Raw genomic sequence first — 16959 nt, 5'->3', positions numbered from 1 at the left:
GATGGAACACGAGTGGGTGAGACAAAAATCCACTTAATCTTGTAAATTATTTCAGAGCTTACCTTAAAGCGACGTTTCGTCAACAAGACAGAAGATATTTTGATGACTTCTTCAGAGGGCGACTTAATACGAGCGGTGTCCGTCAGGATAAAAGGCTCAAATGCATATAGCTATTACTTTAAGGACTTGATTTCTGAGAAATTATGCTGGTCAACGTATTATGCTGATCACGTGGAACATTGTGTCGCGTAAGATCACGCAAGGGAGAGTATTTTTCCCGTTATGCTTGAAATCTCGCGTGCGAAATCATTTCCTTACTAATTTGCATGTGCGCTTTAGTCTTTCACGGAATTGTATGAAACGCCGGGCACAAAAAGGACTCGTAAACGCACGATTTTACTTCTATTTACTGCCAAAGTCCGCACATTTGTTAGTTCTTCTATTTAAGCTAACTTGCTTTCTTTTTTTTTGAGTGAGTTAGTATGATGCCACGATATTGAGAACGATTGGGTCTCGCTTATGTGGCCTGGGTTCGATTCCTAAATCTGCCGTCTTGTATCTTTTGATTGTCTCATTGATCTGCCTTTCCGAGGTTTTTTCTCCAGGTTCATTGGCTTTCTTCTCTCTTTGAGAAACAATACTCTAAATTTCAATTCTGAGCGTTTTCTTCCCTGGAGCTTTCCGTTCTTCATCTCGAAAGAACTTGCAAATTAAGTAGTTAAAATAGATCATCTGAAAAATGGTAGCATTTATCGTAAATTATCCTAACCTGAACAAAATTATGAGCCGAGATGATTTCTAAATAACATCGAAAACGCCAGTAAATTAATAGTTTTGTACTCTTCTTCAGTCTAAGCCGTCGTTCTAAAAGACTACTAAGTCTACTGCCGTTCCTCTAACAGAGAGAAAATCAAAATTATTCGTCTACAATTAGTTGCCTGAAAAATATAATTCCAACTTCTTTAACTAGGAAAAATAAACTGAAACTCTGTATATCTCCAATAGACCTCAACCAAAGATACATTGCGATCTCGAATAAGTAAAGATACATTTAACAAGAGAAAAGGACAATATTTCCGAGGGGGCTCCTTGACTGGTTGTAACCTATCTGTAATTTGCCCTCTGTGTGTATGATATACGTAATAAAAAACAGGTTGTTGACAAGGAATGAAGACGCGATTGGTTTAAATCCGAGATGGCTAAAAGCCAATTTTATTCGAAGGAAAAGTCAAAACAGGGAAGAATTACGTAAAAAATTCACTATCAGAAGCATTTACTTCCATCTGAATTTTTTCATTGCGGTTAGACAATGCAGTTATAATACGTGATTAAATGCAGTTTGTTTACAGGGAAATGAAACAAGATGGAGCTTAGTCTAATTTGGCAAAATGAAATTTGATTGGTGGAAGACAATTCAAGCACGTGAAAAATTGCCCAATGTTCATTTAGTGAAATGATTGGGTATGTTCTGACCGGACTTTGGACGTCATGGAATGTAAGTTGTTTGGCGTATACGTTTTGGGTAAAGGAGCGAAAAAAAAAACGTTTGAACTTAAAATGATACAACTGATGCGAACCTTTCATATTCCGATAAATCTCGACCTTAATCGACGAGGCTCTCGCGAAGGCCACAAACCATTGTAAGTAGGCAATCTCTTATTCCAAATTTGCACAAAATCTCAAACTCAAGCCTTGATAAACAAAAAAAGCATGTGGTTCACTCGTTAGTTTATGCAGGGCAAAAAGAAAAAAAGAAAAGAAGACGATTAGCTATTCCAAAATCTATCTGCGATTGGATTACAGCTTATTTCCAGTATCCATTGGTGTGTTTTCTCTGGCAGAAAATACCAGCCAAGTATTAAATAATCTAATAACCAAGCAGCGGTTCACTACATCTTCCCCTCGAAGCATGTGTTGGCGACAACTTTTCCCTCTTTCAACTACAATGCGAACAGGATATAACACGTAGCCGGTAATTTATATTCAAAATCAAAAGGAAAAAGGTGTCAGATTATCCCGTAACACTCAGTTTTCTCGGTTCTCACTAAACATTCTAATAAAAACAGAGATTGCAGGGACACAGCACTTTAGATCGATAACATTTTTCTTGCTTGTTTTTGTCTGTGATCATATGGTCTGGTGTGTTGTTACTGGCTTACTTTGCTGAAAGATTTACATGAAAGCAAGACCTCATGCCTCATACCGATTGTCTTTTTTCTACAATGGAATAAGTTTTTCTTATTTAATACAAACTCGCAATTTTATTGATGGAACACGAGTGGGCGAGACAAATATCCACTTAATTTTTTAAATTATTTCAGAGCTTACCTTAAAGCGACGTATCGTCAACGACAAGACAGAAGATATTTTGATGACTTCTTCAAAAGGCGACTTAATATGAACGGTGTCCGTCAGGATAAAAGGTTCGGATACAAATAGCTATCATTTTAAGGGCTTGATTTCTGAGAAATTATGCTGTTCAACGTATTATGCTAATCACGTGGAGCATTGTGTCGTGTAAGATCACGCAAGGGAGAGTATTTTTCCCGTTATGCTTGAAATCTCGCGTGCGAAATCATTTCCTTACTAATTTGCATGTGTGCTTTAGTCTTTCTCGGAATCGTATGAAACGCTGGGCACAAAAAGTACTCGTAAACGCACGATTTTACTTCTATTTACTGCCAAAAGCCCGCTCATTTGTTACTTCTTGTATTTAAGGTGACTTGTTTTCTTTCTTTTTGAGTGAGTTAGTATGACTCCACGATATTGAGAACGATTGGGTCTCGCCAATGTGTCCTGGATTCGATTCCTAAACCAGCCATCGTGTATCTGTTGATTGTCTTATTGATCTGCATTTCCGAGGTTTTTTCTCCAGGTTCATTGGCTTTCTTCTCTCTTTGAGAAACAATACTCTTAATTCCAATTCTGAGCTTTTTTTTCCCTGGTCCTTTCCGTTCCCCATCTCGAAAGAACTTGCAAATTAAGTAGCTAAAATAGATCATCTGAAAAATGGTGGCAGTCATTGTAAATTATCCTAACTTAGACAAAATTATAAGCCGAAATGATTTCTAAATAGCATCGAGCGAAATAGCATGTGTTTGCGACAACTTTTTCCTCTTTCAACTACAATGGGGCACAAAAAAGTACTCGTAAACGCACGATTTTACTTCTATTTACTGCCAAAAGCCCGCCCATTTGTTACTTCTTGTATTTAAGGTAACTTGTTTTCTTTCTTTTTGAGTGAGTTAGTATGACTCCACGATATTGAGAACGATTGGGTCTCGCTAATGTAGCCTGGGTTCGATTCCTAAACCTGCCGTCGTGTATCTTTTGATTGTCTTATTGATCTCCGTTTCCGAGATTTTTTCTCTTGGTTCATTGGCTTTCTTCTCTCTTTGAGAAACATTAATCTTAATTCCAATTCGGCATATTCATCCCTGCATCGCTTCTCGTTGAAGTACCACCCGATTGCATCCACGTCTCCTGCCAAAAATATACTTCGGGTGAAAATTTATTTTCTCTCTTTAATTAAGTAACCATTCTGATGGTAGTAAAAAAAATAGATCGACTTGATGAGTAGACAAAAACCTCCATACGCTGCGAAAATATATACGGGTATTTTTCCGCGGACAATTATCAGATCCGAAAAGCCAAAAATTTTTACGAGAGCAAAGCTCGAGGAAAACTGAAGGCTTCAATTTACTTGATGCGCCCGAGCCAAAAATATAAATGGATCAAAAATAGTCATTTTGCAGTTATCAAAGAGTTAAGCCGAACATAAGTCCGATTTTGCAAGTCAATGCCACATAGGAAATGCTTTCATTACAGATGGCCTCAGTGAAAACATGTTCGTGCTCGATGAAAACGTTTCTCAATTAATGCAAAGGTACTTTGTATTCGCAGTTAAGAATATTGCAGAACAATAGAACGCTCATGGCTCCTCGTGCATGCATACAGTAGAATAAATGAATACAAACGCACATCAATTAATTGTTAATTTTATTTAATCAAAATAACTTTCAAACTGGAAACAAAAATAAGGAAGCTTATAAATCTGAAAACGTTTTTCCTACAACATGCCAGCGACAGAAAATTTTAAACAAATTGAGTCATTTAAAAACACTGTTTAAGATATACTCAGTTCTCTTTTTTCTTCTTTTAAAAGTCGCGAAAGAAAATTTGGCTCTGGAAAGAAGCAGCAAATGGGTCATTTTAAACACTGTTAAAGATGTTCCACTCAGTTGCCTTCACGTTTGAATGTTAATAAAGTCATGATGTGGAACCCAAATCCTCTGCAATACAACAGCTAATATATATGAAAATAAAAATATATAATGAAAAGTTTAATTTGATTTTGCTGCGCTCTACAACTTCAGTTTACTCTAGTCTCGCGGTGCTAAGTCACTGCATTTGAAAATTCTTTGAAAAGCTAATATGGGAATATTTTGAAGAGGCAGATGAGTAATTTTAAGCACTGTTAAAGATGTACTCAAACTGACCAAATTAATCCACATAATCGTACAAAAGTAACACAATAAAATTTTAAAACTGACCGATGGTAAACTTCTTATCTTTGTTCCCATGGTCAAATTTTTTCTAAACAATCAATTTTAAAAAGGTTGATACACTTATGTATTTGATAATTATTTCTTAGATATTCAGTTCAATGACAAAATGACCCAAAAAAAAAAAGCAAAGTAACTGGATCTGCTTTACTTTAAATGTTCACTTGGGAGTTCGCTCTTGATTCAGGAGCTTTGTGGCTTTTCATTGGCAGCATCTTCGTCTTTTTACTACAATGTATTTGCAATGGCATTAAATATCCTTATGGCAAGCATACCTTTACATTCTTCTTCGATCATCTTTTTCTGTTTTTCCAGCCACTCGTCCACGTAGTTGCGGTCTGTGCCCTCTGTAGGCAAGGCTTGGAAATCGGTCTTGACATCTGGTACGGCGGCATGGAAAAGTTGGCAAATAGACTTCATATCACTGGCTTCCACCTTCATTACTTTATAGAAGGTAACTTGTGGGTCGTCCTCGCTCTTCCCGGCGTTGTTTTCAAACTTTTGCAATTCTTGTTCCATAATAGAGAAGAAGGTAGCTGCTTTAGAAATTCCCCCAATGAAGGCTTCCAAAACGGGGATGAGGGTTTCTTTCACTGCCAAGGTGGCTGCTCCGTGGGTAAAGGCTTGCACTTTTAAAGCGGTGGCTTTTGCCAAATTTTGGTCAGCACCAGCGTCTAAAATGGTTCTGGCAATCGTACCCACGTACGGGACAAAGCAAAGTGCCAACGCCCAAAAGCGTTTGTTGTCTGCCATTTTTAGCTGCTCTTCCTTCTTCTTCTCAAATTCGGCGTTAAGGCCTCCTATTTTATCTACGAGCATACCAGCCTGGTCTCTCCTCTTCTTGAGGGGCACCAAAATGTCTTGATGCAGTTTCAATATCGTCATACAGAGTTTCTTGTAATCAGCAGTATCCTTGCGGATCGTGGAAATACTTTGACACCACTCATCAAACGAAAGAGCGTCGTAGTAATCAAAGTATGCGCTGATGGATGTGACAAACTCGGTTGTTAGAGGAAGGATGCCCTCAATGTACACCATGGCATCATTCCTGGTGTTGTCGCGGAGTTTTCTGAACTCTTTGGCAACCTCTTCGTCAGTGCCCACCGCTTTTTCTGCGTAGAGGGACCTCATGGTAAGGGAGAACAATCTCATATCAACAGACATCCTCTTCATAATTTCCCGAAGCTCGTCGACCTCCTTCTTGGTTTTTTTCTCCATGGCACTTATCTGCGGGTAACAAAAGAGATCGCACTTTAAAACATATTCGTGGTAACGTGCTCGCTCAACGTCAAAGTATAGTTTATGTGCCCCCAATCATTGACTAATAAGCAGTGCAGTCGCTTTCTCCGCAAGATTTCTCACGACAAAAAGTGAGAGCGCCTTTACACAAAGAATCTTGGGAAAATGCACGCTCTGAGAGATACGTAATTCTTCCTTGGGATCAACATACATTTTTATTCAAACTGTAAAAAAAAATTGACGTTACTTCAAGATAAAACCCTTTAGTCAACGAGTATCTTAATATCCATCCAGGTTTCGTTAGATAAGTGATTTAGATCAGATGAGGAAGATGAAATGTTAATCACTTCTGAGGGTAAATTCTGATAAGAAAGGGTAACCTCACTAGTGGAGGTTTTTCGAAACTATTGAGAGAAAACAGAAGGGTTTACCACAAAATCGAATAGAATAAACTATTGGGAATTAGGAAACAAAAGCAGCCTGTTGGACTTGAGACCCCTTTTGTTAACGAAATAGATATGAAGGATCGTAAAACATCCGACAGGAAAGCATTTCCCAATCAGTTTGCATGTGGGCTTCAGTCTTATTCGGAATTGTATGAAACGCCTGGCACAAAAAGTATTCGTAAACGCGCGATTTTATTTCTATTTTCTGCCAAAAGCCCGCTCATTTGTATAGTTCTTCTATTGAAGGTAACTTGTTTGTTTCTTTTTTTTTTTTTTTTTTTTTTTTTTTTTTTTTAGTTAGTATGACGTCACGATAATGAGAACGTTTGGGTCTCGCCAATGTGGCCTGGGTTCGATTCTCAAACCTGAGGTCGTGTATCTGTTGATTGTCTTTTTGATCTCATTTCCGAGGTTTTTTCTCCGGGTTCGTTGGTTTCTTCTCTCTTTGAGAAACAACACTCTACATTTCAATTCAGAGCGTTTTTTCCCTTGACCTTTCCGATCTTGAAAGGACTTTTAAATTAAGTAGCTAAAATAGATCATCTGAAAAATAGAAGCGGTCACTGTAAATTATCTTAACCTGGACAAAGTTATGAGCCGAAATGATTTCCAAATAGTTTCGACAACGCTAGTTAATTTATAGTTTTGTAAATTTCTTCAGCCTAAGTCGTCGTTCTAAAAGACTAATAAGTCTGCATAAGCTCTGAAATTTTTTACTGACCCATGTAATATGGCCTGTTATACATGTAATAATCACCTGGGTATAACCTTGCACAGTTTTAGATTAAACATGCCAGCCTCAATCCTATTAGATGCTTTTTTTAGAGGGGTTAAGAAAAAAAAAAACAAGTGCATGTATCTAACATGTCCTGCTACGGAGTAATGTCATCATCTTTGCGCAACTATCTCAATCTTTATGTTTTTCCATGTCTTATTTACATAGCAAATAATCCTAAATGATATTTTATGTTATTATGATAGGCTCAAACTTTTGTTTATCGCATTATGCAACATATTTCCAAACTTCCGTGACTTAGAGAAGCGGTTCTCTCGCTTTAATGTATGATGGGTTTGCTCTTGTTCCCTATGTTCGTTTTTTTATAACATAGGCATGCGTAGCATGCAAGAGTTATTTTTGTGGCTGGAGATGGGACAGTTTGTGTACTTAATGTTTCCATTTTTGTAATTGAATAGAGCATAACTTTCATAAAAACGAAAATATCGCAGAAAGACAGAAAAAAACCTAGTTTATCTGATCTCACACAGATATTTTGTGGTCTATTGTCCTCTTGTCTAAATACTTTCCGGTAAAAGTGCAACACAACGCCTTCTATTTCCCGTTGGAGAGAGAGCGCGTTGCTTAACGAGACCAAATAACGGTTGCAAAAGAGACTACACTTACTGGTGTTCCTCTTACAGAGGGAAAATCAAAATTATTTGTCTACAGTCAGTTACCTCAAAAATATAAATCCGCATAATTTAACTATTAAAAACAAACTGAACCTCTATTGTATCTCCTATAGACCTCAACCAAAGATATATTGCAATCTCGAATGAGTGAAGATACATTTAACAAGAGAAAAGGATCATATTTCGAAGGTTGTTGCCTATCTGGACTTTGCCCTCATTGTGTGAAATAAGTGATGAAATCTACGCTGTTTTACAAGGAATTAACACGAGATTGAGTAAAGTCCAAAGTAGATAAAGGCTAATTTTATTCGTAAAAAAAGTCAAAACGTGGAAGAATTGCGTGAAAAATTCACTACCGGTGGCATTTAGTTCCATCTGATTTTTTTCAGTGGGTTGGACAATGCGGTAAGAATATGTGATTAAATGCAGTTTGTTTACAGGGAAATTACACGAGATGGAGCGAAGTCTAATTTGGCAAAATGGAATTTGATTGGTGGAATACAATTCAAGCAAGTGAAAGATTGCCCAATGTTCACTTCGTGCAATGATTACTGGGATACCTGTGGTAGCCCAGTCATAAAACGCCTTTGTTTTTTTGTCGGTTTTTTTTTTTCCTCCACCACAAAATGGAAAAATTGCGCAATAGTACCCAGTGGTCATTGGGCCCTCAACGCCATGACAACTGACTGTGATCCAGTGAGGATGAAGGTGTTCACATGCTGATCACGTGTGTTGTGTTGATGATGATTGACGTTGTCATGCACGGACAGGGCCGGGTCACATGACGAACCACGAGATTTTTGCTTATAAAACTCTTTGTCAGTCATTTTGTATTTGTTCTGGGGTTGTTGTTTTGGCGATGGAGGTTCAACGCTTTTGGTTTACGATTACCTGGAGCTTTATGGTGCAAACGCTCAAAATACTTACAGACACATACACAAGTCGTATTGTTCGTGGCCAATCCACACTAAAATATGTTATTGAGCGGTATTTTTGGAACGGATTGCGTCGCGAACGCTTGAAAGCCATGAAAGCCATGAAAGCCTTGTATGCCTTGACAGCCATGAAAGCCTTGCATGCCTTGTATGCTTTGTAAGCTAAGTATGCCAATGTCTTAGTTGAAAAACGTACACTTGTTGAAAAAAGCAAAATCTGAAATCTGAAACCAAACTGCATATACTCTCTGCAATCAATTGAACAACATTACTACCGTGAGACTGAAGAACAAAACACTAATGGATGCAAACTGCTTGTGAAGAAAGACGCCATATTGGATTCACTTCACCAAGGAACGTAGCTACGATAACAGTACGAATGGTATTAATTTCACGATCAGAGAGATGAATCTTACGTTTTTTTTCATTGTTGTTGTAAGGATATTCTTTTTTAATAAATACTTGATCCAAAATCCTGTGTTTTTTGTGGCTAATGTTATAATGTTATCTATTAATTGTTTACGCAATTGTCTTGTGGGCTAATTTCTACGTAAAGTTGTTGATGTCTTCAGCGAAAGCTGCCGTGAATAGCTTCAATGAATGTAACATATTTGAGAAAGCTGCTCGGTTATCTGTTATTGTACATGATAATAAGCTTAGTAATAGCAATGATGAAGCATTTTCAATAAATACAGTCTGTAACTGTAGATCTCGATACGACAAATTTGTTTACTTTAATTGCCCTCATACCCATGGTATTCGTGTTCGTTATCGTGGGCCCAGCGGAATACCAAAGAAAAGAATTACACGTATTTTGAAGAAATCCAGGAAAGTAAGACGTTTACTTCGAACCTACATCTGAAAAAGCATACCGAAGTCTTCCCGAATGTATCTTTTTTTAAAATAAAGCTCGTGAAAAAATATATGCACATGGAATCAGATGTGAGAATAAAGGAACAACGAAATATCCCTCTTCTGCAGTCAGGAGAAAATAGTCAAAGTCTAAAAAACACAGGATACTGGAAATGCAAAACCAATATCCACATGTAATAAAAAGTCCACAGCCAAAATAGTCGAATGCATGGAGGTCTAATTCAGTACCAAATGTTTATTAAAATCTGAATCACAGGGTAAATCGTTTTTAGTTCAGTCTATCTGGGAATATAGAAACAAACCCCGGTCCTGTTATTAATTCTACTAAAACTATTCAAGCTCCTTACAGTCAAGACAATGTGGTAATGTTTGGATTAAATGCTGGTACATAGTTTGTAGCCATGTCACTTGCTTCCCTCGTGTATAACAAGAGGAAGGGTATTGTATCCTAAATGGACTTGGTTAATATCATGAACATTGGTAATAAATTGTATTCTGGTCTATCTAGTCTATCCAGGCAATCCTATCTACTATTAACAGAAGTACCTGAAATGATAATAGTGTTTAATATTAATTATTAGCTTCAATATAGTCCAAGCTATACTGGTACTATACATGGTACTTGTGAAGTACAAGATTTCAATTATTTTGTGTCATTTGCTAATGCTATGCAGGCTTTGCTAGGACAAAATTATAATTCCTTTCTTTTAACAATCCGTAGTACTACAGTAGGTTTTTACTATAGTGGTAAGTTTAAGATATTTGATTCTCATGGTAGAGATTCATATGGTATGCCCCATCCTCAAGGAACTTGTGTACTGTTAGAAGTTAACACCTTAAATGAGCTGATAAATTATTTTCAAGGTCTTTATTAAGATCCAAATGTTTTATTTGAGGTCAAAGGTGTACATATTAACGAAAAACAATGTGATATGACAGATATTTCTGATCAACAGTTGTCAGCTGTCCCCCTTAAAGCAAATCATGTAGGTGAAGAAATCATAACCATTCATATTCCCTTGTTATGCTGTTGTGCCACATCTTTTTATAGCATTTGTTTTTCCATTGTCAAATATTGTGGATATTGGAATTCACAGACTCTAGGTGGAATCACTGACCATGCAAACAAGTTTTACAAAGAAAAACTCAGTGGTGATAACCATCCACTGACTAACAACAATTTCCCAAGGACACCTCAAATATATGATGATATTGCCTTTAATTTGGAGAAAAAGGAATACTACGCTGTACATCTCTTAGTAACAAAATTTTGCTTCAAAAGTCTATCACAGATAATACTAAGGATAATACTGGGTTTTTAATGTGGATTTCAAATTATTGCTTCGACTGTATTTTTCAGCACAATAATATAAAAACAAAGCAAAAAGTGTTAAGTACCATATTATAAGATTCAGTCCTAATGGCACACTTGATATATTTGAAAAAATGAATGACAGATTTTCTTATTCAGTCATTGGTGGATAGTGTAAAAAAAAAAAAAACAATTCCAGAGTAAAGATGTAGAATGTTGTATCAAATTTATATGTTGTTCAACTAATTTGTCAAATGCTGGAAGACAAAGGGTAATGGCAAGATATAAGTGTCATAGGAAAGAACTACATGCAAAAAGGAAAAAAGAAAGCTATGCGCAAATGGAACCTGCCATGAAAAAAAAGTTTTGTCTGCTAAAGCAATATGGTACAAGTCACTGGATCTTGCAGAAAAAGAAAGCTTTTATCTCACAGAGCTGAATGGTATAAATTACTGGATCCCGAAGGAAAAGAAAAGCTTTTGTCCAAATCAGTAGATTGGTATAAATCACTTGGTTCTGCAGAAAAACAAAATCTTTTGTCTAGCAGAGCAATTTGGTATAAATCACTGGATACTGCAAAAAACAAAAGGGAGCAGAATGGTTTAACTCGCTCAATTCTGCACAAAAACAAAAAAGAGCAGAATGGTATAAGTCATTAAATCCTGAAGAAAAAGAAAAACTTTTGTCTAGCAGAGCAGAATGGAAAAAAACACTGGATCCTGCAGACAAAGATAAGATTATATCACAAGTCCAAGCTAATAAGGAAGCCCATAGAAACTCAGTTCAACGTGATTTAATATACTAGTCCGACACCTGTAGTATCACTACACCTGATCCCAAGGATCCAGTATCATCCAGGTATCACAGTTACCTTGGTCACAGGGTCTAGTTGGGTATGTTCTGAACGGACTTTAGACTTTGTTTTCATGGTACGTGATGGAATGTAAATTGTTTGGCGTGTAAGTTTTGAGTAAAAGAGTGGAAAAACACGTTTTAACTTAAAAATGATACAATTGATGCGAACGTTTCATATAAATCTCGACCTTAATCGACGGGGCTCTCGCGAAGGTCACAAACATTGCAATTAGGTAATCTCTTATTCCAAATTTTCGTAAACTTTCAAACTCGAGCCATGACGAACGAAAAAAAAGCAAAGAAGACGGTCAGTTATTCCAAAATCTATCTGCGAGTTGGATTTTACCTTATTTTCATTTTCTTCTGGTGGGCTAATAAATATCCAATTACGCTGTTGACTTAATTAACCCTACATCTTTTCAAAAGAAGTCAAATGATGTGTTCAAGAATTCGTATTTTGATTTGTAGCCTTAAATTTTTCTCCGACTGAAAATGCCTGCCAAGTTTTATATTATTTAATAAGCAAGGAGCGGTTCACAACATCTTCCCCGAAAAGCATGAATTTGTGACAACTGGTTCCTCTTTCAACTTCTACAATGTGAACAGGATATAACACGCAGCCGGTAATTTATATTCAAAATCAAAAGGAAAAAGGTTTCAGATTATCCCGTAACACTCAGTTTTCTCGGTTCTCACAAACATTCTTATAGAAAAACAGAGAAAGCAGGAACACAGCACTTTAGATCGAAAACATTTTCATAACTTGCTTTTGTCCGCGATCATATGGCCTAGGGTGTTGTTACTAGCTCACTTTGCTGAAAGATTTACATGAGAGCAAGACCTCATGCCTCATACCGATTGTCTTTTTTCTACAATGGAATAAGTTTTTCTTATTTAATACAAACTCGCAATTTTACTGATGGAACATGAGTGGGTGAGACAAAAATCCACTTAATTTTCTAAATTATTTCAGAGCTTACCTTAAAACGACGTTTCGTCAACGACAAGACAGAAGATATTTTGATGACTTCTTCAGAAGGCGACTCAATACGAGCGGTGTTCGTCAGGATAAAAGGCTCAAATGCATATAGCTATTACTTTAAGGACTTGATTTCTGAGAAATTAGGCTGGTCAACGTATTATACTGATCACGTGGAACATTGTGTCGTGTAAGATCACGCAAGGGAGAGTATTTTCCCGTTATGCTTGAAATCTCGCGTGCGAAATCATTTCCTTACTAATTTGCATGTACACTTTAGTCTTTCTCGGAATCGTATGGAACGCCGGGCACAAAAAGTACTCGTAAACGCACGATTTTACTTCTATTTGCTGCCAAAAGCCCGCTCATTTGTTACTTCTTGTATTTAAGGTAACTTGTTTTCTATCTTTTTGAGTGAGTTAGTATGACGCCACGATATTGAGAACGACTGGGTCTCGCCAATGTGTCCTGGGTTCGATTCCTAAACCAGCCATCGTGTATCTGTTGATTGTCTTATTGATCTGCATTTCCGAGGTTTTTTCTCCGGGTTCATTGGCTTTCTTCTCTCTTTGAGAAACAATACTCTTAATTCCAATTCTGAGCTTTTTTTTCCCTGGTCCTTTCCGTTCCCCATCTCGAAAGAACTTGCAAATTAAGTAGCTAAAATAGATCTTCTGAAAAATGTTAACAGTCATTGTAAATTATCCTAACTTAGACAAAATTATAAGCCGAAATGATTTCTAAATAACATCGACAACGCCAATAAATTAATAGGTTTGTACTTTTCTTCAGTCTAAGCCGTCGTTCGGAAAGACTACTAAGTCTACTGCTGTTCCTCTAACAGAGAGAAAATCAAAATTATTCGTCTGCAGTTAGTTGCCTGAAAAATATAATTCCACCTACTTTTACTAGGAAAAACAAACTGAAACTCTGTATATCTCCAATAGACCTTAACCAAAGATACATTGCGATCTCGAATAAGTAAAGATATATTTAACAAGAGAAAAGGACAATATTTTTGAGGGGGCTCCTTGACTGGTTGTAACCTATCTGTACCTTGCCCTCTGTGTGCGATATGCGTAATAAAATATAGGTTGTTGACAAGGAATGAAGACGCGATTGGTTTAAGTCCCAGATGGCTTAAAGCCAATTTTATTCGAAGGAAAAGTCAAAACGCGGAAGAATTGCGTAATAAATTCACTATCAGAAGCATTTACTTCCATCTGAATTTTTGTCATTGCGATTAGACAATGCAGTGATAATATGTGATTAAATGCAGTTTGTTTACAGGGAAATAAAACAAGATGGAGCGAAGTCTAATTTGGCAAAATGAAATTTGATTGGTGGAGGACAATTCGAGCACGTGAAAAATTGCCCAATGTTCATTTAGTGCAATGATTGGGTATGTTCTGACCGGACTTTGGACGTGATGGAATGTAAGTTGTTTGGCGTATACGTTTTGAGTAAAGGAGCGAAAAAAAAAAACACGTTTTAACTTAAAATGATACAATTGATGCGAACCTTTCAAATTCCGATAAATCTCGACCTTAATCGACGAGGCTCTCGCGAATGCCACAAACCATTGTAAGTAGGCAATCTCTTATTCCAAATTTGCACAAAATCTCAAACTCGAGCCCTGATAAACAAGTAAAGCATGTGGTTCACTCGTTAGTTTATGCGGGGCAAAAAGAAAAAAGAAAAGAAGACGATTAGCTATTCCAAAATCTATCTGGGATTGGATTACAGCTTATTTACAGTATCCATTGGTGTGTTTTCTCTGGCTGAAAGTACCGGCCAAGTATTATATTATCTAACAACCAATAAGCGGTTCACTACATCTTCCCCTCGAAGCATGTGTTTGCGACAACTTTTTCCTCTTTCAACTACAATGGGAACAGGATATAACACGTAGCCGGTAATTTATATTCAAAATCAAAAGGAAAAAGGTGTCAGATTATCCCGTAACACTCAGTTTTTTCGGTTCTCGATAAACATTCTAATAAAAACAGAGATTGCAGGGACACAGCATTTTAGATCGATAACATTTTCCTAGGTTGTTATTGTCTGTGATCATATGGTCTGGTGTGTTGTTACTGGCTTACTTTGCCGAAAGATTTACATGAAAGCAAGACCTCATGCCTCATACCGATTGTCTTTTTTCTACAATGGAATAAGTTTTTCTTATTTAATACAAACTCGCAATTTTACTGATGGAACATGAGTGGGTGAGACAAAAATCCACTTAATTTTCTAAATTATTTCAGAGCTTACCTTAAAGCGACGTTTCGTCAACGACAAGACAGAAGATATTTTGATGACTTCTTCAGAAGGCGACTCAATACGAGCGGTGTTCGTCAGGATAAAAGGCTCAAATGCATATAGCTATTACTTTAAGGACTTGATTTCTGAGAAATTATGCTGGTCAACGTATTATGCTGATCACGTGGAACATTGTGTCGCCTAAGATCATGCAAGGGAGAGTATTTTCCCGTTATGCTTGAAATCTCGCGTGCGAAATCATTTCCTTACTAATTTGCATGTGCACTTTAGTCTTTCTCGGAATCGTATGAAACGCCGGGCACAAAAAGTACTCGTAAACGCACGATTTTACTTCTATTTGCTGCCAAAAGCCCGCTCATTTGTTACTTCTTGTATGTAAGGTAACTTGTTTTCTTTCCTTTTTGAGTGAGTTAGTATGACTCCACGATATTGAGAACGACTGGGTCTCGCTAATGTGGCCTGGGTTCTATTCCTAAACCTGCCGTCGTTTATATTTTGGTTGTCTTATTGATCTGCCTTTCCGAGTTTTTTTCTCCGGGTTCATTGGCTTCCTTCTCTCTTTCAGAAACAATACTCTAAATTCCAATTCTGAGCGTCTTTTTCCCCGGACCTTTCCGTTCCCCATCTCGAAAGAACTTGCAAATTAAGTAGTTAAAATAGATCATCTGAAAAATGGTGGCAGTCATTGTAAATTATCCTAACCTGGACAAAAATATAAGCCGAAATGATTTCTAAATAACATCGACAATGCCAGTAAATTAATAGTTTTGTACTTTTCTTCAGTCTAAGCCGTCGTTCGGAAAGACTACTAAGTCTACTGCTGTTCCTCTAACAGAGAGAAAATCAAAATTATTCGTCTACAATTAGTTGCCTGAAAAATATAATTCCACCTACTTTTATTAGGAAAAACAAACTGAAACTCTGTATATCTCCAATAGACCTCAACCAAAGATACATTGCGATCTCGAATAAGTAAAGATACATTTAACAAGAGAAAAGGACAATATTTCCGAGGGGGCTCCTTGACTGGTTGTAACCTATCTGTACTTTTTCCTCTGTGTGTGATATACGTAATAAAATACAGGTTGTTGACAAGGAATGAAGACGCGATTGGTTTAAGTCCGAGATGGCTAAAAGCCAATTTCATTCGAAGAAAAAGTCAAAACGCGAAAGAATTGCGTGAAAAATTCACTATCAGTAGCAATTACTTCCATCTGAATTTTTGAATTTGCGAACCTTTCAAATCCTGATAAATCTCGACCTTAATCGACGAGGCTCTTCCGAAGGCCACAAACTATTGCATGAAGGCAATCTCTTATTCCAAATTTCTGCAAAATCTCACACTCGGGCCATGATAAACAAGAAGAGCATGTGGTTCACTCGTTAGTTTATGCAGGGCAAAAAAACAAAAAGGAAAGAAGACGATCACCTATTCCAAAATCTATCTGCGATTGGATTACAGCTTATTTCCAGTATCCGTTGGTGTGTTTTCTCTGGCTGAAAATACCGGCCAAGTATTATATTAGGGACCTTAAGCAGTCAGGACGGCAACGCCAAGGAAAACTTTCACTAAAAAATGAATTTCTGCCTTAAATTAGAATTTCAAAAATGGCTGCATTTGTTTACCGTCTCATACAGCGCCACACCTCAACTTCAGCATACCGTATAAAAGAAGCGTTGAGTTCCAAATGGACATTAAAATAATTTGTCGTCGCGTTCTCGGTTCGTAGACGACGCAAATTGTGGTGATTTCACGTTGTTGCTTTGCATAGGACGGCTAAGAAATGTACAAAGTTTTAAAACGCACGTGCTGAGCTATTGTTCTGCCAATTAGATCTTTTGTTTTTCCACGTCCACGTTGCAGTCGCCGTCGTGGTTTGCTTAAGGTCCCTATTATTTAATAACCAAGAAGCGGTTCACAACATCTTCCACTCGAAGCAGTTGTTTGCGACAACTTTTTCCTCTTTCGACCACAATGCGAACAGGATATTACGTGTAGCCGGTAATTTATATTCAAAATCAAAAGGAAAAAGGTTTCAGATTATCTCGTAACGCTCAGTTGTCT

The 16959-nt window shown here is 37.1% G+C and overlaps 1 protein-coding gene across 1 annotated transcript; it reads right to left on the bottom strand.

Annotated features, from left to right (window-relative positions):
- Positions 1 to 4025: 4025 nt before the first annotated feature.
- Positions 4026 to 15519, bottom strand: LOC131781486 (uncharacterized). Its single transcript, XM_066174075.1, has 3 exons — positions 15469 to 15519; positions 14886 to 14981; positions 4026 to 5792 (listed from the first exon to the last, which is right to left on the bottom strand). Exons 1-3 carry the CDS (start codon positions 15517 to 15519, stop codon positions 4794 to 4796), a joined length of 1146 nt encoding a protein of 381 aa, XP_066030172.1. The 3' UTR covers positions 4026 to 4793.
- Positions 15520 to 16959: the final 1440 nt, after the last annotated feature.

This window comes from Pocillopora verrucosa, chromosome 11 (genome assembly GCF_036669915.1).
Source record: "Pocillopora verrucosa isolate sample1 chromosome 11, ASM3666991v2, whole genome shotgun sequence".
In the NCBI taxonomy this organism is placed as follows: Eukaryota; Metazoa; Cnidaria; class Anthozoa; order Scleractinia; family Pocilloporidae; genus Pocillopora; species Pocillopora verrucosa.
Note: the sequence above shows the minus strand (reverse complement) of the source record. Positions and strands in the feature narration are given on the sequence as shown.